Genomic DNA, 26,671 nt, shown 5'->3' on the forward strand with positions numbered 1-26,671 from the left:
AAATATCATTTTAGCTGCTGATCCCCCACAAAGAACAAGAAGAGGAAGAGCAGGCAGAGCTTCAAAACGTAAAGCTTAAAACTTAAAGCTTAAAAAAACCCTATACGTGCTTCATTCATAGCCCACTTTTTAAATCTGGAAAACCAGGTTTGATTCCCCACTCGGCCATTTGAGCTGTGGAGGCTTACCTGGTGGACCAGATTAACCTGCACACTCCAACACATGCCAGCTGGGTGACCTTGGGCTAGTCACAGATCTTCGGAGCTCTCTCAGCCTCACCCACCTCACAGGTGTTTGTTGTGGGTGGAGGGAAGGGAAGGGCGATTGTAAGCCCCTTTGAATCTCCTTACAGGAGAGAAAAGGGGGATATAAATCCAAACTCTTCCTCTTCAGGAACCCGAGGTAGCGTACAAAATTCCATCCTTCTCCATTTTATCCTCACAACAGCTTTGTGAGAGGGGTCATGTTGAGAGTTTGTGATTGGCCCAAGATCACCCAGCAAGATTCCATGGCAGAATGAAAATTCGAACCCGAGTTTCCCACATCCTAGTCCAGTGGTGGTGAACCTTTGGCACTCCAGATGTTATGGACTACAGTTCCCATCAGCCCCTGCCAGCATGATGCTGGCAGGGGCTGATGGGAATTGTAGTCCATAACATCTGGAGTTCGCCACCACGGTCCTAGTCTGACACTCTACCCAGTATACCAAGCTGACTCTCAGAATAAATGAGGCCTGTTTTGCAATATGCCCGCATTTAATTTATGGCGTTTATTTTGATACTACCCTTCTCTCAAGGATCTCAAGGAAGTATGCACTCTTTTCTCATTTTTTTATCCCCATGACAATCCTAGCACATACAGAGAGAGAGAGAGAGAGAGAGAGAGAGAAAGAAAGAAAGAAAGAGAGAGAGAGGTGGATTCCGCATGGGCCATAAACAGTGGTGTGAAAACAGTGTAAATCCTTTCACGCTGTTTTAAACGATTTTACATTGTTTCCGCATCGTTTTCACACCGCTGCTTTTGGCCAAGCGGAATCCACCTGAGAGAGTGGCCCAAAGCGACTCAGTCCAGTCAATGGTTGAGCAGGGATTTGAGCCAGTGTGGTATAGCAGTTAAGAGCAGGTGGACTCTCATCTGGAGAACCAGGTTTGATTCTCCACTCCTCCACGTGAGCGGTGGACTTTTATCTGGTACACCAGATGTGTTTCCCCACTCCTACATTCCTGCTGCATGACCCTGGGCTAGTCACACTTCTCTCAGAAGTCTCTCAGCCCCACCTACCTCACAAGGTGTCTGTTATGGGGAGAGGAAAGGAAAGGAGCTTGTCAGCCACCTTGAGTTCCATTTCAGGAGAGAAAGGCGAGGTACAAACCCAAACTCTTCTTCTGAATCCAGGTCTACCCAACCTGGTCAAGCACCCTAACCACTACACCACTCCGGCTCCAGTTTGTGGTTGGTAGACTTGGACAGTGGGGGGTGGGTCTTCTCATGCAATTCAAAACCCTCCCTCATTTGCCTCCAGTTCAGCTCTGCATGTATGTTAGCAAATACTTTGAATATTATGTCAGATGTTCCAGGTCTCCGCCTCTCCCTTGTCCAAAGCTTCCTGCATTCACCAGATCCACCCCCCCCCCTCTTCTCAGCAAGTCTGGGAATCTCATTTTGACCTTCATTCTGATTTCAGGGCGATTTTGGGATCCTCTTGGAAGGCCAGCATCCAAGGGTCCTCATGGACTGACACTATTTGAAGGACATTTGTTGCGGAACACCACCGGTCCTTCTCTGCAACGTGGCCGGGGTCAAGTATTCACGCACCATTCCACACGTTGGGGACCCCTGTCCGGTCACTGCTGATTGAGGGAGGCATGGCACTCTTGTGCGACTCACCAATCATAATCCATGACCGCCAACGTGATGCTGACGTGCTCCATGCTGTCCTGGGGGATGTCAAAGACAAGGGCCTCATTGTAAGTGGGGTTGAGCGTGTTCTTCTTGATGGACGTCTTGCGCTTCTTCAGCCTCCTCCCTTCACACATGAGGGATGCCTTAACGTAGGGATCTAAAGAGAGGTGGGAAAAGGGTCTGGATTACAGAGCGCAGGCCTGCCTGGGCCTATGCTTCTCACCATCCCTACCTGTGAGTATCAATACCACAGAAGCAGATTGGCCTATTGGCTCAAGATATGCATGGAGCTTTTGGTTGCTAGGCAACTGGAGGAAGTATGGGCCTTTGGAGAACTTGGACTATGGTTGGCTAGCAGAGGCAGCCGACTTCCTCCATCACCAATTCCAGTCTGGAGATGAGGGAGATCACAAGTTTGGTGGCTCCGGTTGGGCAGAAAGGTGGGATATAAACGTTGCAAATAACAATAGTTTATTTTAAAATGGACGTCAATCCCTGTACTTGTCTGGTCTTCTGTTTCCAAGAAGCTTTCATAGAATCATAGAGTTGGGCCATCAAGGCCAACCCCCTGCCCTGCAAGAACAGACAACCAAAGCACTCCCGACATATGTTCATCGAGCCTCTCTTTAAAAACCTTTAAAGAAGGAGACTCCACCACTCTCCGAGGCAGTGAATTCCACTATCGAACAGCCTTGGCGGTCAGAAAGTTCTTCCTCATGTTTTGGTGGAATCTCTTTTCCTGCCCCTTGAATCCATTGCTCCGTGTCCTAGTCTCTGAGGCAGCGGAAAACAAGCTTGCTCCCTCTTCGACATGACATCCCTTTCGACATGGGGAACATTAAAAAATGGGGCCACCAACCAAACCGTGGCCTGAAGTGGCTTAAGTCCATTTTACCAATCATCTTCTGTGCCCCACCCATGACGAGTTCTTCTTAATGATGGGTCCTGATCCTGTCTCAGGAGATCAGCCCACAACAAGTGCAAGTCCCCAGCGTTTCCCTTGCTCCATGTGGGTTCCACCCACTCAACCAATTCCCTGCCTCTGGCCTGGTTCCTGGCATTCACTAATTTCACTCCCCATCTTCCTTATCTGTTTCCTCCCCACAGGCCCCAATGCACAACACACAACACAAGCCTTTATTGCAGGGGTAGGGAACCTGCGGCTCAAGAGCCACATGAGACTCTTCTGCCCTTGCACTGTGGCTCCATGAGCCGAGCCGCCAGCCCCATCCTTGCCCGCCCTGCAGGCAGCAGGGTGGGAGCACTAACTGCCCATGGTCGGCTGGGCCGCGCCGCGGGCTTCCCCTCTCACCCGCCCCGTTGGAGCGGGGCGGGCACTTTCCCGGTGGCCAGCAAGGCCGAGCCGCTGGCTTCATCCTTGCCTGCCCTGCAGGCGCATCCATGCGCTTCTCAGAATGAGTGGAGTAAAAGGTAAAAAAAACCCCTATATATTTAGTGTTATCTTTATTTTAAATGTCAAAAATTATTTGCGGTTCCAAGTGTTTTCTTTTCCTGTGGAAAACAGGTCCAAATGGCTCTTTGAGTGTTAAAGGTTCCCTACCCCTGCTTTATTGGCATATAAAACAGGACAAAATTTTAAAACAAAACAAGGTTAAGAAATACAGTTAAAATTACTAATTTCCAGTATAAAATTTGCAACAGTTTCACAAAAGAGCACATCAGAGCTGTTCAGGAGGTTGGGTATCTTATAACACTCATGCCACTGAGAACATTGCAAGAAAATGGAATTCATGTATTTCATGCGTATCTTATTGTATTTAGGGCATAGAAACAAAGAATGGTCAAGTGTTTCAACCGTAGTCATATCACATGAACAAACTCTTTTAGAACGTTCCATATTCTTAAATCTTCCCTCCAGCAGAGCTGATGGCAGCACATTACATCTTGCAGTAGCCAAGGCTCTCCTCTGGGTGGGATTAATCAGCAGACGAAGATATGCTGCCATAATTCCACGCTCGCATGGGATTAAGACAGGCCCCAATGCCTTACCAAACTGTGATGTCCCTTGGCCAACTACTACTGGAGCCCTCCCGCCGTTTGATGCTCATCCCAAGAGGCCAACTTCTCATCAAAACACACAATCCCCCCTGACGTGCACATTTCCCTCTTTGCTCACCGGAGAAGCCGGTCAGGTCCATGGCTTTCAGGTTGGTGGCCTTGATGATCGTGACGGTGAGGCGCCCAGCGGTGGGCAGGTAACAGAGGGAGAAGTTCAGTTCCCCCAGATCTGCTTTTTCCTATGAGAGATGAAAAAAGACACAGAAGCTTAATTGAGATACTTATAGGTCCACTGTGAAAAGGTTTTTGGGGGAGGAGAAACAAGATGGGCAGTTGGTTGTGGTGGGTTTTCCAGGCTGCGTGGCCGTGGGCTGGTGGGACTTGTTCCTAATGTTTCGCCTGCATCTGTGGCTGGCATCTTCAGAGGTGTATCACAGAGGGAAGTCTGTTACACACAGAAGGAAATCTGTTACACACTGTGTCTAGTGAGAAGGGAATGTTTAGTGGGGTATATATTGTGTACTCAATCACACCTGTGCATAGCAAGTTCCACCCAAACACTTACTGATTGGTTCCCCACCTGGGGATATGAAAAATTTATACCCCACTAAAACATTCCCTTCTCACTGGACACAGTGTGTAACAGACTTCCCTCTGTGATGCATCCCCCTTTCATGGCCCTCTGCCTCATGGCCCTCTACATCTGGGACCTGCTATTCCTCCCTCTTGGGGAGAGGATTTCAAATACAGAGCAGCTGGATGCCATTTATATTATTGTATTTTTATTGTATTATATTTATTATTGTATTTTTATTGTATTTTATTGTATTGTATTTATAAGATTTAGCTTTTACTGTTTTATCGCAGCTTTTAAAGATTTTGCCATTTTATTATGTTTATTGTTGTACACCGCCCGGAGCCCCTCGGGGATAGGGCGGTATAAAAATCTAATAAATAAATAAATAAATAAAAGATGCCAGCCACAGATGCAGGCGAAACGTTAGGAACAAGATCCACCGGACCATGGCCACACAGCGTGGAAAACCCACTACAACCAGTTGAATCCAGCCATGAAAGCCTTTGACAAGATGGGCAGTCTTCTTGGCTACATCGGTCAACACGACGAGTCAAATTTATACACCATCTTGCCACTTGTGATCATTTTTGGGTGGTCAAAAGGGACCTTACCTTCCTTTTCCAGTGGTACAAAAGACAAAGAGAAGAGTTTAGATTTATACCCCACCTTTCTCTAAGGGGACTCAAGGCAGCTTACAAATTCCTTTCCCTTCCTCTCCCCACAGCAGATTCCTTGAGAGGTAGGTGGGGCTGAGAAAGTTCTGAATAAACTATCACTAGCCCAAGGTCACCCAGCAGGAATGTAGGAGCAGGAAAGAAATCCAGTTCACCCGATTAGAGTCCACCGCTGACGTGGAGGAGTGGGGAATCAAACCCAGTTCTCCAGATTAGAGTCTACCTGATCTTAACCACTACACCATGCTGGCTCTAGTCGTTGTAGCACAGGCGTGTGGATGTGGGAGGACTCACACTACTTGATCCCCCTCCCACCTGCTCTATAGGTAGCGCTCTGCCCTTTTCCTTGCTGACCCGCGGCTTGAACTGTGGAGGGGGCTCCGAGCACGCGCAAGGGATGTGTGCTGCTCCTAGCTCCCACCCCACCCAGCAGTGGTGTATAAATTTGAACTCTTCTTCTTCCACCTGACCAGGATCTAGCCACCTTTGTCAATCCATCTCACTCAATTCCATGCCTTACTATAGCCCCAGTCTCACATAGTTTTTGCCCACGCAAGTCCTCAGTAAAAACTTTTTGGGGAGCTCAAAGGTCTCAAAGGGGGCTCGGGGGGGGGGGGGGAGAAATGACAGAATCATTACTGAGCCATTACTGAACACACAGATTCTCCCTGAGTGGAAAACAGGATATTTCCCGTCAATGGCTTTTCTGGGGCTACATCAATGCGAAACAATCTAGACCTGTACAGCTCACCACCACCACCACCACCCGTCCTGCCAAAACGCATTCATTAAAATGCATATCCATCATTGTAATATTTGCATAATGTCCTTCTTGGTCATTTTGTCCAGCTCCTTGGTCATTTTGTCTACCCAAATTGGTTCATCTGTTCCCATTACAAAGAGAACAAGATTTTAAAGACGTGTAATTATCCAACAGCGGGACACAACTGCAGATCAGCAACTGATGCGAGAAAAGAAAATTAAAAACCCAATATCCATAGTACATTGTCCATCAAATACAAGGAAATATATGTCATCTCCTATTTCAGATTTCAGGCTGCCCTTAGCATTTCGGGGATGGGCGGGGTATAAATATGAAAAATAAAGAAATAATAATACTATATTTTTAAAAAATCAATATATGGAATAAACACCTGATTTATTCAGAATATTCATAACTACATTCATATTAATTATTCCTGATGCCCATGTACCACCTGTTTCTCTTTGGCTGTCTGCCAGTCCCCTCCCAGGGTTAGAACTGGACACCATCCACCAAATTGTGGGTGGGTTGTATCGCTGCTACTGTTTTTATTGGTTTATGTAGTTTAATTGTATTATTCGATGTTTTTTGTATTCTGATATCTATTGCCTGTACACTGCTCTGAGCCCGGTGTTTATTAAGTTGAATTTAACCACCACCACCACCACCACCACCACCAGTTTAGTCAGAGGCCCCTTCTGCACATGCAGAATAATGCACTTTCAATCCACTTTCACAATTGTTTGCAAGTGGATTTTGCTATTCTGCACAGCAAAATCCAGCTGCAAACTGCATTGAAAGTGGATTGAAAGTGCATTATTCTGCATGTGCGGAAGGGACCAGAGTATTACTCCCCCTAGAGCAGTTTTCTTTGGGTGTTGTCAACTGGCCCAAATGTTCTGATTTTTTGTCTGACATGGAAGAATACATAGGATTTTTAAAAGAAGGCATGCTGAAGATAAGATATTTTGTTTACATGGGGTAAACTGTAGGGCAAGGGTCTGCAACCTGCGGCTCTCCAGATGGCCATGGACTACAAATCCCATCAGCCCCTGCCAGCATGCTTGCAGGGGCTAATGGGATTTGTAGTCCATACATATCTGGAGAGCCGCAGGTTGCAGACCCCTGCTGTAGGCATAAGTCTCCGGGTCTTGACCTCTTAGAAAGGAGATGCAATTGTTTAACTCCTTCTTGGCTATGCTAATTAGAACCAGACTTTTTATGCTATCAGCATTTTAAATGGAAAAATATGGGGTTTTTTTCCAGGAACATGATTGCTTTCCTTGAAAACAGGACTAAAAGTGAAGGGTAGGGATTTCAATTAGCAAGCCAGGCTGAAAGGTGGAAGCAGGACTGAGCAGGCACCCAATCAATCTGTCACCATTGTTTTACCTCAGACACATACGCCTGCCACTTTCACCTGATGATACACTTTGCCACTCTTACGGTCTTCCGCCCAAAAACTAGCCTGAAATCACACTTGCACATAAACCTGAAGCAGGATTGTAAATCAGCCTTCTTGCTCGGCCACTGATGAATCCAAAATCCCCCCAAGCAATGTTTTCACAGCAGCCTGTTTCTCACAGGAAACCGATACCTGCGCATTTGAAACTGCCTTTCTGGTTTACACACACAGACCTCAACAACACAGGAGGGGTTGAAAAGGGCTTGCAGACGTCAAGCCTGCCGAAGAAGATAACACTTGCCACGTTTCTCTTCTTCCTCCCGACAGCAACAGGCAAAACGAACCCCTGACTTCGTATTTTTAACCCGGAGGGACGCCAGGGACCGGCTGTGTTTCCGAATATTGTGATTCTTCAAAAGATTCTCACCAAATCTAACTGGGCAAGAATACGAAATGCAAGAAGGCTTCTGACTTTCGTTTAAACGAAACTCGCACCGGATCGGACCACGGGTTCAGCTAGGTCAGTACTGTCTTCTCTGAGGAGCAATGGCTCTCTGCAACCCCAGGAAGGCAAAGGTCTCTCCTGTAGCCAGCCATCACAGATCCTATAACTGGAGACAGTGGGGAATTGAACCCGCAGCGTCTTGCATGCGAAGCAGATGCTCTGCCACAGAGCCACACATCTTGGCAAGTAGACAGCACCACGTAGGAGCTTTTAAAATGCTTTTAAAATGTTGCTTTCAAAAGGCGTTGTTGCCCATTTCCCCATTTCCCCGTCAAAATAAGAACCTTTTAACCACAGCTATTGCCAGCAGCAACCTGTTCGGGAATTTGTTTAGCTCAGTCAGAAACAAAATGATCTTTTTCGGTGTGTTTTAAAGACTCCTCCTCCAATTTAAGGACCTTGCTTTTTGTTACGTTTGCTTGTAAGAGTTCTACACGCTCGCTGTTTAAACAGAAGGGTAGAATATAGATCTTATATATAAATAAATGTGAACAATGTTTACTAACACTGAATAAAAATCAGTTTTCCAAGTCTCAAGGCGTACAATTGATTTTGTCTAAAAGAGAAAAGACAGATTACCAGCATATTGTTGCAATATATATTTTTACAATATACATTCTCGTTGCAATCTGCCTTTTTTTGAGGTGCGGCAATACTTGGAAAGATTTCAATTCCAGTACCGATAATCGTAGGGAATTTTGTACACCTCATTTGGGCAACAAAATCCGATGCAAGTGTAACCCCTGTGTCAGAATGGGATGACCCAGAAAGGGGTGGAGTCTGAAATGAAGTAGAATGCTGCAGAACTCATGAGGTTGGAGGAAGCGAGACTACCAGGCTGGGACCTTGATTGATTTTATTAAGCCCTTAACACCTTGTTTAAGGTAACTGCAATGTTGTGGGGAACTAGTGGGAAGGGAGTTTATTTTTTTGCTATATTGTAAATGTTAGAATTTATTGTTTCAGGGTTTTTGTGTATGTAAATGGTGAGAGTTTTCTGGGAACCTTCATCATCTTGAAGCCCATTCACCAAGCCTCAGAAGTCTTCAAAACCAACCACCAGCAAAGAAGAATTGGACTTGGCAATATCAGTAGACTGTAAATAAGGACTTGAAAATGCAAACTTAACAGGACTGCAAAGTGTAAAGGTTAAATGTTTTAAAAGTGTTATTTGTTAAGTAAAGTAAACTGTTTTGTTTAAATTTGGTTCTTTGCAACTCCTTCCAAGTACTGCCCCACAGAACCCACAAGCTGAGGTTACACAAGCTTGCAGATTTGTGTGTATTTGCAGACCCCTCCCCCTTTTCCCTGCTGCACCACTGGAGGGCTTTTTGAGGGATTAAAAAAAAACCACCCAGGAACTGCTGCAGCACTATAAAGTTTTAGCAGTTTAGCAATTACCAATTAAAATAAAACAAAAAACCTCAGGAAGCACTCCAGTGGCGTGGCGCAGGGGGAAAAAAACACGGATGGAGAAAAGCGTGCAGAACATTCCCTTGCGGATGTTCATTCGCCAGTGCACCTGTCTCCACCCAAGTGGGGATGATGAATGCAAATCGGAGAATCCTCGCTATTTGGAAGGAGCATCTGACTTCTCTTACGCTCCCAGGAAGGGTTTGCTTTTAACAAAGAAGGTTTTCCAAAAACCCAACAAACCATCGAGGAGTTATGTGAGTTTGCACCTGCAGTTTGCAGACCGACGAGCTAGGTACTGACTCGACTCATCTCAGGGGGAACAAAGCCCTAGAAAAGAAGCTGCGAAACAGAATTCCCTGGACAGAGAATGTGGCAGATCCCGCGGCTATTTTGTCTTCCCTGAGTTTTGCATGGCAGGTTGAAAGGGAATAGAATAGATGATCTCTCACTGTGGAAAAGCAAGGGTAGACAAAATTGCCTCGATAAGAGAAGAAGAGTTTGGATTTATACCCCCCTTTCTCTCCTATAGGAGACTCAAAAGGAGACTATAGGAGCAGCAGGGGCGTAGGAGGTTTAGAGCTCGTGTATCTAATCTGGAGGAACCGGGTTTGATTCCCAGCTCTGCCGCCTGAGATGTGGAGGCTTATCTGGGGAATTCAGATTAGCCTGTACACTCCCACACACGCCAGCTGGGTGACCTTGGGCTAGTCACAGCTTCTCGGAGCTCTCTCAGCCCCACCCACCTGACAGGGTGTTTGGGAGAAAGGGGGGATATCAATCCAAACTCTTCTTCCTCTTCTTCAAAAGGGGCTTACAATTACCCTTCCCTTCTCCCTCCCACAACAAACACCCTGTGAGGTGAGTGGGGCTAAGAGAGCTCCGAAGAACTGTGACTAGCCCAAGGTCACCCAGCTGGCGTGTGTTAGAGTGCACAAGTTAAATCTAGTTCCCCAGATAAGCCTCCACAGCTCAAGTGGCAGAGCGGGGAATCAAACCCAGTTCTCCGGATTACAGTGCACCTGCTCTTAACCACTACGCCACTGCTGCTGTAACAGCATAGAACTGGGAAAAGGTTCGGGATGCTTCCAGATGGGTAAGCTGCTCGGAGCGTCCCTTACCGCACCATTGGCAAGCTGCATAAAACCTCCCTATGCACACATTTCCTATCGAGGAAAATAAGCCCTGAACATCCCCTAAAGAGTCTTGGCCTGAAGGCAGCATGGGGTAGAGGTTAGAGCGTCACACTACAATGTGCAGGACCTGGGTTCGAATCCACACTCTGCCATGTAAACCTCCTCGGTGGCCTCGGGCCAGTCATGCTGGAGTGGTTTTTTTGCGAGGATAGAATGGAGGGAAGGAAGAACAATCTTGGTGGTTGCTTTGGTCATGGCTGGAAAGAGAAGCAGGGGCAGAGAGAGATAAACAAATAAACAATCACATCGAAGCAGCGGGGTGGGGCGGGGGAGAAGCCAGGGACTTCAACTGTTGGCCCTGGCAGAGAATCGGGTGCCAAGCCTCCCCATGTTACCAGGCGGTGAGTTGTTTCCTGCATAAATGTTTTATGACCTTTTACCAGCTCGATCCCATTTGCAGCCTCATCAATATTTATGCAGCTCTCCCCCTCCTTTCCCTCCTCTCCCCCCCCACCCCATTCGCCAAGCCCTTTCGTCTGTTCTGCCAACTGTTATGGGGCAAGAGAAGGGCTTTGCTGGATGCCGGCCGGGCTAAATCCCACCGGAGCCCAAGGCCGAGAGAACGAGCCAGCGTGGGGGTGGAGAGCATGATGGTGCCTGGACTCATCCGAGGCAGGAAGAGATGGCCAGAGGAGAAGAAAGGGCGGGATGGCATGTTGGCCTGGCATGTTGGTGCCCGAAGGGACAAGCATGTAGGCAGAGTCTCTGTCATGTATGCTATTCTTTTCTATACTTTATAGCTCATCTTTCCCCCTAATGGGGAAAATAGTCAATTATTCTCCTCTCCTCCGCATTGTCCTCACAACCACCCTGCGAGGTAGGCACGTCGATGCCCGAAGGAACAAGGATTTGGCGAGGTCTCTGTGCCGTGCATGGTATTCTTTTCTGTACTTTATACCTCCTTACCGTTCCCCCTAACGGGGTTCCAAAATAGCGTAAACGATTCTCCTCTCCTCCGCTTTATCTCCACAGCCACCCTGCGAGGTGGGTTAGGCTGAGAACGTGTGCCTGGCCCAAGGGTCACCCAGCCTGGCCCTTGGGGACTCGAAGCTGGGTCTCCCAGATTCTATCCCAGCACTCTAACCCCTATACCATGCTGCCTCCGATTGGAATAAATAAGCCCAAGGCACTCAAGGCAGGATACACCGTTTTCCTCATCTACTTTATCTCTGCGACAGTGCTGTGAGGTAGGGCAGGCTGAGAGAGGGAGCGGCACAAAGTCCCTCCGCGCAGTTGATGTTAAGAGGGATCCGATTTGCCTCCTTCAGTGGTGAAAATGAGAAAGGACTTTTAAAATTAAAGCCACTGTGGAGTTTTACCGCTTCAGTGGAGGATTTATTCCTGACTCGCTGCAGGAGTAGGGGGGAAACCTCTCAGTTTCCAATGCCTAGACACCCTCTAGATTCCCAAAGGTAGCAACGGAGCACAGGCAAAATCCTCGCCTGCCATTTTTCAAGTCTTGAGTTCAAGATAAGCCAGGATCTTTAAGGCACAAGAACCTCACCATTTCTTCCTGATTAGAGTAAAAAGCAGGATAGCACAAGGTGAGGCCTTTTCAAGAAGAGAAACGGTTCAAAGGGAAAAAAATTAACCCCCACTTTCCCCAGTAGTCATGAGTGTGATCCAGTCAGATTGTCCTCTGGGGGAAAAGAAAAGTGTGGTCCTCTTTGAGCGCTTAAAAGGCTAGGCTGGGGATCATGAGACCTGCATGGAGAAAAGCCACAAGGGACGGAGACCTTAAGAAAGTTAACTGGGCAAGATTAAGACTGGGGGACCTTCCGCACGTGCAGAATAAGGCACTTTCAATCCACTTTCAATCCACTTTGCAACTGGATTTTACTGAGCGAAATAGCAAAATCCATTGTACTAATTCTTGGACTCCACTTTTTCAGTGTGGACCATATTGCCCAAAAAATATGGGAGCAGCAGTGGTGTAGTGGTTTAGACCAGGTGCACTCTGATCTGGAGGAACCGGGTTTGATTCCCCGATCTGCCGCCTGAGCTGCGGAGGCTTATCTGGGGAAATCAGATTAGCCTGTGAACTCCAACACACGCCAGCTGGGTGATCTTGGTCTAGTCATAGTTCTTCTGAGCTCTCTCAGCTCCACCTACCTCACAGGGTGTTTGTTGTGAGGGGGGAAGGGAAAGGAGTTTGTAAGCCCCTTTGAGTGTCCTATAGGAGAGAAAAGGGGGATATAAATCCAAACCTCCTCCTCCTTCTTTTTCTTCTTCTATCTTCTGCTAGCATGGCTATTATCCCTGAAGGCATGGCAGCTCAACAATGAACAGCTTGGGGGCTGGTCAGTCAGCTTCCCGCCATAGCAGGGGCTGCAATTTGCCCAGCCCTCCGGCCTCCGCACAGTATGGCCCCAGCAAGGGTACAGACTGTAAGCAGGAACACAGCCAGTGAGTCAGCCTGTGCAGAATGCAAGTCGCTTCTTTCATTTTCCTTCCCCCACCCATTCATAAATCACAGCCTTGATTTAAAGGAAAAAAACAACCATTCCTAAAGCAGCATTGAATTTCATAGCTGCAGGAACTCAGTCACAATCCCCCAGCTCCTCGGCAAAGTGGCACCTTGTTACTTTTATGAGAAATGGCATAGAGGGCCTTGCTCGCCCAGCAGAAATTGCTGGCAGCAGATTCAAGATGAACGAGCAACCATTCTACTGGTAGTTGTCCTGTGGAGCTGGTGGCAGTCTTAGGAGGATTTAAAAGCGGGAGAATACAGGTGTCCGGCTGGCCATTAGGTGACTGAAGCCTCGTGGTTCAGGGGTCTTTTTTTTAACCGATTGTCTGAGGTCCCTTCCACACATGCAGAATAACGCACTTTCAATCCACTTTCAAGGCACTTTGTATCTAGATTTTACTGTGCAGAATAGCAAAACCCACTTGTAAACAATTGTGAAAGTGGATTGAAAGTGCATTATTCTGCATGTGCGGAAGGGGCCTGGATTTTGCTATTTTGCACAGTAAACTCCAACTGCAAAGTGCGTTGGAAAGTGGATTGAAAGTGCATTGTTCTGCATGTGCGGAAGAGGCCTGGATTTTGCTATTTTGCACAGTAAACTCCAACTGCAAAGTGCGTTGGAAAGTGGATTGAAAGTGCATTATTCTGCAGATGCGGAAGGGGCCTGGATTTTGTTGTTTTGCACAGTAAACTCCAACTGCAAAGTGCATTGGAAAGTGGATTGAAAGTGCATTATTCTGCAGGTGCGGAAGGGGCCTTGACTGACAGACGCTGTTGCCAGCAGGCCCTGTGCTTCCCTGTCTGTCCACTATTGGAAACTGGATGCAGGGTCAGATGAACCTTTTGTTCTAATCCAGCCTGACTGCTATCTTTATTCTTCTCTGCCCAGTAATGTTCTCATGCACAAGCTGTGCTCTTCTTTCTCAGCATGCTTCCCCTTGGCACCCTCCTTCGACAGTGCCCGGTCTCGGAGATCAAGCAGCTGTCTCTGTTCTACCCCATACCCAAACAAAAGGGAGGTGCAACAGAAAACACTCACATACACAGTACCGGATAGTCGAAACAAACCTGACTTGACACTCAAGGTGCCCACCAAGCTGCCATGTACTCCTCAAAAATGTCACACGCTCTTCACAACACCAAATGCGTCACAAACACGAAGCACCCAATCCTCAGCGATTCTCACATCTTAACAATCCAATAGAAACTCTTAGCTCCAAGTGATACAAACACTAAGCTAAACAATCCAGCAAGCCTGATCTGTCCCTGGTTTCTGACCAAATCTTGTTGTCTTCATAGGACTGTGGAACTGTACAATGACTATCGGTTATCCAGGGCTGAGTACTAATAGCCGAGAGGTACAAGGTTGATTAGGTGCAGCAGCATATCAAGGGGAGGCGGAGTGTGTGTGTTAAGCCCCGGGCCCCGCTTCTGGGGGGTGCATTTTGTGGCCATGCCCCACTCACCCCGAACTGTGCCCAGTCAGGGACACTCTATATCCGACCTCCATGTGGAGAGGGGGCGGAGAGACCCAGCTTGCCCTATTCATAATCTCCACGTGGAGACTGCGAATGGGGGCGGGCCCCAACTGTACCCTGGTCTTCAGGGGCAAGGCACAGCTATGGGAGGGGGCACAGCATCTGGGCTTGCCCTGGGTGGCCTTTTAGGTAGATACACCCCTGTTTATGTGAGTGTCTGTGTTCTCCAGCCTAGATGCCTTTACGTTCGCTGATCCATTGACATCCAACTCCCACATCTAACATGGAGATGAGGCTCAGGGGGAGAGCATCGTCTCTGCATGCAGAAGGTGCCAAGTTCTGCCCCGGGCATCTCTGTTCAGGTAGCAGGTGATGGGAAAGACCTTTGCTCGAGACTCTGGAGCATGCTGGTCAGAGTAGACATGACCCTGAGCATGACTCAGTATAAGACTGCTTCGTCTGTTAATGCGGATCTGTCAGGATGGTCATCAAAAGTCCCTTGGGAGGTTGCTATCCTTGGCCTCTGCAGCTGAAAGGATCTAGTAGTACTTTGCCTGACACCCTGGAGAGCTGCCACCAGGCAGAACAGACAAAACTGGCCTAGAACGACTTAGCATGCTCTGCCTCACAAAAAAGATGTTACTAGACTGTATATTCCTCCACCACAGAACACAACATGCCGGGCCTTCTTTATTGTAGAGTATTCCGCCTAGGTCCTAGTGCACATCTAGCCCTGCTCCCTCCCCCCCAATCCATCTGAAAGCTTGATGATAGTCATTCAACGAATTATAAATTATAAATCTCTCCTTGTTCACCATGTTCAATAATGCAGAAAATAATGGCTTTGACAAAGGCAGCATGTAAAAATGAATGATAATTCTCATTTTTGTTCGGGACTATAGTCCAATGTGGAAGCATACGATTTTCTCAGCCGCTGCACCTCACCTCCACTGACCATACTAACACCTTTATCTAAGACAGAGTATAGAAAGTAGTTTCATGCATTCCTATCTCATTTCATTCAAGTGCATTTTTAAAAATTGTTTTTCCCCTACAGATCTTCCTCTCCTTTTTCATGTTCTGTCCACACTGAACTTTAGCTTGCGAGTTCTGCCTGCTATATTGTGAATCTCCGAACTGAACCAGTGGTTTTAGGGGCCATCCCTAACTTGAAGCAAAGGCTTGCTCTTTAAAGAGGAAGATGTCCTCCTGGCTCCTCCTCGTTTCATTTTTGCAAACCTGCCTATACCGAATCAGACCACTGGTCCATTCGACTCAAATGTTATCCATCCTGGCTGGACAAAGAAATCCCAAGGGGAGAAAAGGCTGTGCTACCCCAACTGCTACCATTTAACTAGAGATGGAGAACTCGAACTCAGGATCTTCTGATTGCGCTTTATTATTATTATTATTATTATTTATTCAATTTCTATACCGCCCGATCCCCAAAGGGCTCCGGGCGGTGAACAACATAATATATAAACAATAAAAAGGAGCAAATCCAGTAAAATACAAACATAGGCTCCATCAATAAAACATCTTAAAATACATAAAAACAGCGGCTAACGATTAGCAAATTAAACAAGAGGCGTCCAGGCTCAATTTAAAAACTCACCCCAAGAAGGGGGGGACGGCAGGCCCCTCAATATGAGGAGCTCTGTTGTACCAGTGCCAAAGCAGGAGCAGTGGGGGGGCACCATATCAGCGGCTGGACACTCCAAAGGCCCGGTGGAACAACACAGTCTTACAGGCCCTGCGGAACTCACCAAGGTCCCGCAGGGCCCGGACAGTTGGTGGGAGGGTGTTCCACCAGGCCGGGGCCAGCGCTGTGAAAGTCCTGGCCCGTGTGGAGGCCAGCCGCATCATTAAGGGGCCGGGGACCACCAGCAAATTGGCCTCTGCTGAACGCAGCAAATTGGCCTCTGCTGAACGCAGAGGCCGAGTAGGGACATATGGGGTGAGGCCGTTTCCACATGGCACAATTATACTGGGGTAGAACCAGGACTTTACATACCACAGATATATTATCCCGGTTTTTTGCCTCTGCACAGCTCTCCGCTTCTTCCCAGGAGTTGAGGTAGGACCAAGAGGCTATACTCCAGTTTGTTCTGTGCAACCCGGGTCTTTTGTATTTACTGTGTGAGTGGTACATACATGTAGATCCCCGAGGTGTTCACAGTGGGAAGAAGTACCGAGGCGGGAAAAATAACCTTTTGATATTATGTCTTCTGTAAAAAGAGTTTTAAAAGACAGAGGGAGTGGGAGGAAGCGGCGTGGAGGGGGAAAATATACCAGGTCTGCTCCCGTGGAGTTTGCACGGCAGCGGGTTCACCCCGGGATCTCTGAAAAGAATCGCCAATTTGGCGATTTTTAAAGTATCCTGGGGTCAGGGAAATATTGCGGGGCAGAACCGGGGCAGGTCCGCGTTAGTACCGTGAGCCGTGCAGAATTCACAGCTGCACAGGGATATTTTTCTCGCTCACCCCGGGATATTTGGATCGGGCGGAAATGACCTGAGTCACGGTCCAACCTCAGCATGTGAAGCTGACTGACATGGAGTCTATCAAAGTCACTAATCTCTACTGTGACAGACAGGAAACAGAGATCTCTCCTTTACTTACTGCCTGATCCTTTTAACTGGCTGTGCCAGGAATGGAATCCTGGACTTTCTCCACACAAAGCTTGGCCGCTTATCTTCTCTGTCTCGGATGCCAGTAGGCTTAGAGAAAAATGTCTAGTGACATTGGCCATCCTGTCAGGGGTTGGTGGGATTTGTAGTCCATGAACATCTGGAGAGCTGCAGGTTGCAGAACCATGCCAATTGGCCATGCTGGCAGGGGCTGATGGGATTTGTAGTCCATGAACATCTGGAGACCCGCAGGTTGCAGACCCCAGGTCTAGACCCTTTGAACATGTGGAAACGGGCGGCCAAAGCCCATTTTCGTGACATGGAGGTTATTAACATTGTGTATGTAAAGGGCTATCAAGTCCAGCCGACTGACGGTAACCCAGTAGCTGAGAGACCAATAGAGGAGGTTTGCCATTGCCTGCTTCTGCATAATGACTCTGGTCTTCCTTGGTGGTCTCCCATCTAAACGCTAACTAGGGCCGACCCTGCTTAGCTTCTGAGCTCTGACGAGATCAGGCTAGCCTTGACCGTCCAGGTCAAGGTGGTTATTGACATCACCTGGTAAATAACATCCAATTGAAGGAACATGACATTTTCCCCCCTCCAAGTAGCTGGCAATCTTCATTTGGGCCAGGCCAGATGGCTGCCCTGAGAAGACAGCCAACAAGCTTTTAAGCTTGACAACGCTGCACACTGGAGAGATAATGTTTGACACACACCTTAATCACATGTATCCGTCGACTGCATTTCAGGCACACACTGCACCACGGTGGTAGGAGAGGGATTTCCTACCGCTAGCAAGCATCAGGGCGACATCGTTCTAGCCTTTATCAGAGGGAGGAACCAAAGCATGGAAATGGCAGACTCTTCCGAAGAGCATGGCATGCTCCATTTCTTTTCCTGCTTGCTTGTGAAAGCCCTCTCCTCTCCTAACCACAAGCCTGTCTGATCACCAGAGGAAGAATCGCGACCAGAGCCCCCCGTGTGCTTTTCGCTAGATGAATAAAACAGCAAACGTCTGTGCTAAGGTAGCCCATGTTCTGCGACACATCACAATATTTAAATGAAGGAAACTGGCATCAACATTCCATATTTAGCGCAGTTAATCCCTCGTTGCTATTTTTATCCTGCTTTTGCAAGTCATGGAGCTGTGCCGGGCATTGAAGCCCTGCCTGGTGGAAAATGTAGTTAGCAATTCAGGCGTTCCACCCATCCTTCTTTTCAGACAAACACCATGAGGGCTAGGAACCTGGGGCACAGTCTAACCATGGTTAATGATTTTATTTGCTCATGCAGGTTTCCGTACCCCACGTTTCCCCCCAATGGGGAAACAAGACAACTAATGACGTTCTTCACGGGCCCATTTTATCCAGAGACCGGCTGATGGTCATAGAACATAAGAACATAAGAACAAGCCAGCTGGATCAGACCAAAGTCCATCTAGTCCAGCTCTCTGCTACTCGCAGTGGCCCACCAGGTGCCTTTGGGAGCTCACATGTAGGATGTGAACGCAATGGCCTTCTGCGGCTGTTGCTCCCGATCACCTGGTCTGTTAAGGCATTTGCAATCTCAGATCAAGGAGGATCAAGATTGGTAGCCATAAATCAACTTCTCCTCCATAAATCTGTCCAAGCCCCTTTTAAAGCTATCCAGGTTAGTGGCCATCACCACCTCCTGCGGCAGCATATTCCAAACACCAATCACACGTTGCGTGAAGAAGTGTTTCCTTTTATTAGTCCTAATTCTTCCCCCCAGCATTTTCAATGAATGTCCCCTGGTTCTAGTATTGTGAGAAAGAGAGAAAAATGTCTCTCTCTGTCAACATTTTCTACCCCATGCATAATTTTGTAGACTTCTAATCATATCCCCCTCAGTCAGCCTCCTCTCCAAACTAAAGAGTCCCAAACGCTGCAGCCTCTCCTCATAGGGAAGGTGCTCCAGTCCCTCAATCATCCTTGTTGCCCTTCTCTGCACTTCTTTTTTCTATCTCCTCAATATCCTTTTTGAGATGCGGCACCAGAACTGGACACAGTACTCCAAGTGCGGTCGCATCTTCACTGCTTTATATAAGGGCATGACAATCTTTGCAGTTTTATTCTCAATTCCTTTTCTAATGATCCCCAGCATAGAGTTTGCCTTTTTCACAGCTGCCATGCATTGAGTTGACATTCCCATGGAACTATCAACTAAGACGCCTAAATCCCTTTCCTGGTCTGTGACTGATAGCACTGACCCCTGTAGCGTGTATGTGAAGTTTGGATTTTTTGCCCCTATGTGCATCACTTTACATTTTGCTACATTGAACTGCATTTGCCATTTCTGAGCCCACTCATCTAATTTATCAAGGTCCGCTTGGAGCTCTTCGCAATCCTTTGTGGTTCTCACCACCCTACATAATTTGGTATCATCTGCAAACTTGGCCACCACGCTACCCACCCCTACTTCCAGGTCATTTATGAATAGGTTAAAGAGCACTGGTCCCAAAACGGATCCTTGGGGGACACCACCCCTACATCTCTCCATTGTGAGAACTTCCCATTTACACCCACTCTTTGTTTCCTGTTTCTCAACCAGTTTTTAATCCATAGGAGGACTTCCCCTCTTATTCCTTCATTGCTGAGTTTTCTCAACAGTCTCTGGTGAGGAACTTTGTCAAAAAGCCTTTTGGAAATCCAAGTAGACAATGTCCACCGGTTCACCCCTGTCCACATGCCTGTTTACACCCTCAAAGAACTCTAGTAAGTTTGTAAGACAGGATTTGCCTCTGCAAAAGCCATGCTGACTCTTTCTCAGCAGGTCTTGCTTTTCTACATGTCTTATAATTTTATCTTTAATGATAGATTCTACTAATTTACCAGGAACAGATGTCAAACTGACTGGCCTGTAATTTCCCGGGTCCCCCCTAGATCCTTTCTTAAAGATTGGTGTGACATTGGCCATCTTCCAGTCTTCAGGGATGGAGCCTGATTTCAGGGATAAAGCATTGGAAGGGGCCATACAGGTCATCTAGTCCAGGGGTCTGCAACCTGTGGCTCTCCAGATGTTCATGGACGACAATTCCCATCAGCCCCTGCCAGCATGGCCAATTGGTCATGCTGGCAGGGCTGATGGGAATTGTAGTCTTTGAACATCTGGAGAGCCACAGGTTGCAGACCCCTGATCTAGTCCAACCCCCTGCTCAAAACAGGATCAGACTAGAATCCCAGACCGGTGGTTGTTCAGGAGAGGCGGGGGGTGGAGCTCAAGACCAAGGCAGAGATCAACTTGTACTGTAAACCCTTTTTTCCCTAATATTCAGCTGCCACCTTTCTGCCTACAACTTAAACCCATTGTTGTGAATCCTATTCTCTGCAGCCAATAGGAACAGCTCCCTGCCCTCCTCCAAGACCCCTTCTGCACATGCAGAATAATGCACTGTCAATCCACTTTCACAATTGTTTGCTATTCCGCACAGCTGCATAGTGCATTGAAAGTGCATTATTCTGCATGTGCGGAAGGGGCCCAAGTGACAGCCCTTCAAATGCTTAAAGAGAACAATCATGCCCCCTTCAACCTTCTCTTTTCCAGACAAAACATTCCCAAGTCCCTCCGCCTGTCCTCATAGGGCTTGATCTCCAGATCCCCCATCATCCTCGTTGTTTTCTTCTGCATTCACTCCATTCTGTGGTTACCCATCAAGCTACCATGGAAGAATAGGGTTTTGAACCTGGCTCTCATGGGTCCAATGACACTCTGACCACGTTGGGTGTCTCTTTTTTGTCCAATTGGATGTTGAATGCTGAATTTTGCTTTCGTCAAATTGGATTGAGCATGCTGAACTTCACTGAACCCAGCGAGCAAGCACTCAAATTTTCAGCTGGATTGAAGAAGAGTTGGATTTATATCCCCCTTTCTCTCCTGTAGGAGACTCAAAGGGGCTTACAATCTCCTTGCCCTTCCCCCCTCACAACAAACACCCTGTGAGGTGGGTGGGGCTGAGAGAGCTCCAAAAAGCTGTGACTAGCCCAAGGTCACCCAGCTGGCATGTGTGGGAGTGCACAGGCTAATCTTCGTTCCCCAGATAAGCCTCCACAGCTCAAATGGCAGAGCAGGGAATCAAACCCGGTTCCTCCAGATTAAGAACATAAGAACATAAGAACAAGCCAGCTGGATCAGACCAGAGTCCATCTAGTCCAGCTCTCTGCTACTCGCAGTGGCCCACCAGGTGCCTTTGGGAGCTCACATGCAGGATGTGAAAGCAATGGCCTTCTGCGGCTGTTGCTCCCGATCACCTGGACTGTTAAGGCATTTGCAATCTCAGATCCAAGAGGATCAAGATTGGTAGCCATAGATCGACTTCTCCTCCATAAATCTGTCCAAGCCCTTTTTAAAGCTATCCAGGTTAGTGGCCATCACCACCTCCTGTGGCAGCATATCCCAAACACCAATCACTCGTTGCGTGAAGTGTTTCCTTTTATTAGTTCTAATTCTCCCCCCCAGCTTTTTCAATGTATGCCCCCTGGTCCTAGTATTGTGAGAAAGAGAGAAAAATTTCTGAGGCTGGAAAAACGAGCATTCAGCTTGCTTGGGGGTAAGGTGTAGACCAGGGGTGTCCAACTCTGGCGCTTCCGTTGGCCATGCCAGCAGAGGCTGATGGGAATTGTAGACCATGAACATCTGAAGCACCAGAGTTGGACACCCCTGGTGTAGATGACTGGGAAAGGCAATGGCAAACCACCCCATAGCAGTCAACGTTGTGATATGGCATCACCCCATGGGTCTGTAATGACCTGATGCTGGCACAGGAGTCAACCTTTACCTTTAAAGCAGCTTACAATGCCCTCTTCCTCTATTTCATCCCAACAACCACCCAGCAAGGTAGGTTAGGCAGAGAGAGAGAGACCTTCCCAAGGTCACCTGCTGAGCTGCTATGACACAGTGGAGGTTTGGACCTGAGTCTCCCAGATCTTTTGACTGATACCCTAACCACTACACCACAGTGCCATATTCTGCTTGAGCGTTATTACAGCTATCAGCAGACTTGAGTTGGCTTTATTTGGACTGTGGATCAGTCTCTTGGGTTATGGATCAGTCTCCCTCCCTCCGATTCCAGCCACCCCGCTAACAGAACTTCCAGTGCAAAGATCTTGCCGATCTTTGGGGTCTCCTGGGGTCTCTTCCAACTCTATGATTCTTGGGGTCTCTTCCAACTCTATGATTCTCGTTCCTTACACTCCTCTGTTCTCTGAGGTACAAAATATAGAAAACTGAAAACCAGCTGATTTCCTGGAGCCCAGTAATAAGATCACGATCAATGACAATCGCATTCAATTGAGGGCTTTGGTGGTGAGAAGTGGCGGCGGGGGGAGGGTGTGTGAGAAGAGAAGACGGCTACAGGTTCGCATCATGCGGGCTGGAGGGAGTCATCCGGAGGGCTGACACAGCAGGGGAGGAAACGTGAGCTTGAAAAGAAGGGGTGATCTCGCAAGGTGCAGGGCAAGGGAAGCGGCGGCCTCACACCTGACCACCTTAATTAGCCACCCGTTTCATGAACAACAAGCCCAGCTAAAAATACTCATCGGAGGGAATAGGAAAAAAAGCAACAACCCTATTTGTGCCAACGGCTTCTCTTTGAGCTCCAAAAAAGAAAAGCGTGGTTGGCACGGGGAGGATGGGAGCAAGGAGGAGCCGACAGGTGCGCAGGTGGGTGGATGAGCAGAAGGCTGAAGGAGCTCTCTGCAGGTCTCTGGAATTCTCGACACTTTTCTCTGCACCCTCCCCAGTGCCAGAAACATTTCTGCCCCACACAGATCTTCCTCAAGAGCTTTGCCTGCCTGCTGTTCTACGACCCCTTCCGCACATGCAGAACGATGCACTTTCAATCCAGTTTCACAATGGTTTGCAAGTGGATCTTGCTATTCTGCACAGCTGCGAAGTGCATTCAAAGTGGATTGAAAGTGCGTGCAAGGGAGGGGAGGGAGGGGAGGCATGCAAGGGAAGGGGAGGGAGGGGTGGCATGCAAGGGAAGGGGAGGGAGGGGTGGCATGCAAGGGAGGGGAGGGAGGGGCCCCGGCATCTGGACATGGCCCACCCACTCTAGCGGAGGTGAGGGAGGGGGAGGGGTGGCATGCAAGGGAAGGGGGTGAGGGAGGGGAGAGAGGGGTGGCATGCAAGGGAGGGGAGGAGGGGAAGGGGCCGTAGTATTCCACCTCTCCACCATGCTTGCTCACTGTTCCTTATTGCTGCCACAATGCCATCAAGCATGCAGTGTCTTTAGGATTATACTGTGGCTCGGAGTAGAGCGTACATATCTCACATGCACAAGATCCTGGAATCCAGTCTCTGAACTCTCTAGTGATAAAAAGTTCTCTCCATTTTCTCCATCCCAGGGATCATTTTTATAAACCTCCACTATCAAAAAGGTCCTAAAGGCATTCAAGCTATATCTCGGAGGTTTAGGGAAGATGAGAATAGCGGAACATGTTTTACTTCATTGCCCCTCACACCGGGAGGTTTATTCTAAGTTTGTTCTTCCCCTGTATAGTAGGTATCCAGGTGGATCAGACTCAGTTCACGCTCGTATGTTGCTTACTGATGGAAAAACCACTGGTTTCGGCATGCACTGACAGCCATGTGTGGCCACCTGTAAAATTTGTCAAACATCGACAGCTGAAATGCGAAGAAGAAGAAGAAGAAGAAGAAGAAGAAGAAGGAGGAGGAGGAGGAGGAGGAGGAGGAGGAGGAGGAGGAGGAGGAGGAGGAGGAGGAGGAGGAGAAGAAGAGAAGAAGAAGAAGAAGAAGAAGAAGAAGAAGAAGAGGAGGAGTAGTTTGGATTTATATCCCCCTTTCTCTCCTGCAGGAGACTCAAAGGGGCTGACAATCTCCTTGCCCTTCCCCCCCTCACAACAAACACCCTATGAGGTAGGTGGGGCTGAGAGGGCTCTGAGAAGCTGTGACTAGCCCAAGGTCACCCAGCTGGCGTGTGTGGGAGTGTTACAGGCTAATCTGAATTCCCCAGATAAGCCTCCACAGCTCAGGCGGCAGAGCGGGGAATCAAACCCGGTTCCTCCAGATTAGATACACGAGCTCTTAACCTCCTACGCCACTGCTTAGATACATATTACAGAATTTTTAAAACGACCTCATTTATTATTTTATTTCACTCCCATTTCCTCCAAATCAGAAGTCCGCTTATTCGTGGGAGTCAATCGGCTGTGATTATTTATTTCACCAAGTTTCGAACTTTGCAGTGATTTGTGCCGGTCCACGGCCACATTAATAATAATAAATAACTGGGGTAAGATAAAAGCAGGTACATCGCCCTGACATTTTGGGAAGAAGTTCGATGTGGTGGGTTTTCTGGGCTGTGCGGCTGTGGCCTGGCGGTTTGCGCTCCTCAAACTTTGCCTGCATCTACGGCTGTCATCTCCAGTGGCATGTCACGGCGAGACGCGTTTCTCTCCGTGAAACCTTCTTTTGGAAGATTGGGGGGAAAACGCGCCAGACAGACAGACTACACTAGGACAGGTGGATGAATGTTCTGACTTGCAGCAATTCATGCTCATTACCGGACGGGCTTCAGCAAACAAAGGGAGAAATGGAAACCGAGAACTTTGGGAGATCTTTCTCCCCCCTTGGACAAACGCAACGTGCAACGAGGCCTCATTATCATCAAGGACAATTGACTAAGCTGGGCTGACTGCTCGGGTACATTGTGACTTTTCATGTTTTATTGGGAGGAGCTGTTGTGCTGGACTGAGTTAAAATCACTGGGTGGTTGCGTTCTAATATTAAACCATTCGTTCTAATGCTGCCCTGGAGAATGTCTGGAAGAGAACGTTTTTTGGCATGGAAAGGAGGGTTTGCGGGAGCAACTGAAATGTTTTCGACCTTCCCCCTCCCTCCAACTCTGCCACTTCCACACCATTTTGTTATGCTTGATTTTAACAACAAGGAGCTTTCTACCCAGGACCAGTGACCTTATCACGTAACCAATAGGATCCAGCTATGTGACAATGTCCTTGAGGGCAAGCAAAGCTAGCTTTATTTACCTCCCACTGAATGGAAGCACACATGAAGAAGAAGAAGAAGAAGAAGAAGAAGAAGAAGAAGAAGAAGAAGAAGAAGAGGAGGAGGAGGAGGAGGAGGAGTTTGGATTTATATCCCACCTTTCTCTCCTGTAAGGAGACTCAAGGTGGCTTACAAGCTCCTTTCCCTCCCTCTCCCCACAACAGACACCTTTTGAGGTGGGTGGGACTGAGAGTGTTCCGAAGAACTGTGACTAGCCCAAGGTCACCCAAGCACACATGAAGATGAAGGAGAAGAAGAAGAGGAGGAGGAGGAGGAGGCGTTTGGATTTATATCCCCTTTCTCTCCAATAGGAGCCTCAAAGGAGCTTACATTCTCCTCCCCCGCCCCACAACAAACACCCTGTGAGATATGTGGGGCTGAGAGAGCTCCAAAGAACTGTGACTAGCCCAAGGTCACCCAGCTGGCATGTGTTGGAGTTCAGAAGCTAATCTGGTTCCCCAGATAAGCCTCCACAGCTCAAGTGGCAGAGAGGGAATCAAACCCGATTCTCCAGATTAGAGTGCACCTGCTCTTAACCACTACACCCCGCTGGCTCTTCTACTGAGTCAGTCAAGATCCATATTGTCTACTCTGGCCGGCAGCAGCTTTTTGGGCTGAGGTCTTTTCGACCGTGCATGCTGGGGATAGAATCTCGGCGTTTGTGCGTGCAAAGAGATGCTCTATCACTGAGCCATGGACACTCCCCACAGACGAGAAATGGCATTTTCGGAATGACACTGGGGAAGGAGAAGCGTGGCCCCCCACAACAAGAACAGGTACTATGGACAGGAAAAGAGCCATGCTGTTGATACTTCTGACCCCCTTCCCCTCTACTGACAGAAAGGGGACTCTCTTCACGGAGCGTGCCAAAGGCATGTCACTATTTTGATTCAGCCCTTAGAGGAAGTATCACTGAGCAAGTCACGATTATCAGGCGGAACGGCTTCGTAGGCCAATTTCATTGACAGACTGGACTGATTGTCCTGGATTAAATGTCAAGTTTACAGAATTGGGACGGCAAATTAGAAAGGGTTTCATTGCTCGGCTGACCGATGGGGTTGGAAGGACATGAACTTGATGCGTTATGTCCAGAATTGGCAACTACGGTCGAGCTATATTTCAAATGCTTATGACATAAATATCGCTCCGGTGGCATATGAACTCTTCGGTATTTTACGAATATATTACTCAATGTCTTTTCTCTTTTCCCCCCGTCTTTTTCTACTACTTTCTGTTCCACTACTTTCTACTATTTTCTACTACTTTCTGTTCCAGCAGTGGTGTAGTGGTTAAGAGCAGGTGCACTCTAATCTGGAGGAACCGGGTTTGATTCCCTGCTCTGCCGCCTGAGCTGTGGAGGCTTATCTGGGGAATTCAGATTGGCCTGTGCACTCCCACACACGCCAGCTGGGTGACCTTGGGCTAGTCACAGCTTTTTGGAGCTCTCTCAGCCCCACCCACCTCACAGGGTGTTTGTTGTGAGGGGGGAAGGGCAAGGAGATTGTAAGCCCCTTTGAGTCTCCTACAGGAGAGAAAGGGGGGATATAAATCCACTCTTCTCTTCTTCTTTTAGATAAGACAGAGTAATACT

The 26,671-nt window shown here is 48.0% G+C and overlaps 1 protein-coding gene across 4 annotated transcripts in view; it reads right to left on the bottom strand.

The window, feature by feature from the left end:
* SYT3 (synaptotagmin 3) overlaps positions 1-26,671 on the bottom strand; it is a 51,077-nt gene that overhangs the window by 4,454 nt on the left and 19,952 nt on the right. For all 4 annotated transcript variants that reach the window (XM_048517920.1, XM_048517919.1, XM_048517921.1 and 1 more), the window contains exons 6-7: positions 4,040-4,160; positions 1,888-2,059 (exon numbers count right to left, since the gene is read on the bottom strand). In XM_048517920.1, the coding sequence (XP_048373877.1) occupies positions 1,888-2,059; positions 4,040-4,160 (293 nt within the window). The remainder of the gene's footprint in view (positions 1-1,887; positions 2,060-4,039; positions 4,161-26,671) is intronic.

The sequence above is a fragment of the Sphaerodactylus townsendi genome, linkage group LG15 (assembly GCF_021028975.2).
Source record: "Sphaerodactylus townsendi isolate TG3544 linkage group LG15, MPM_Stown_v2.3, whole genome shotgun sequence".
NCBI classification, from domain to species: Eukaryota; Metazoa; Chordata; class Lepidosauria; order Squamata; family Sphaerodactylidae; genus Sphaerodactylus; species Sphaerodactylus townsendi.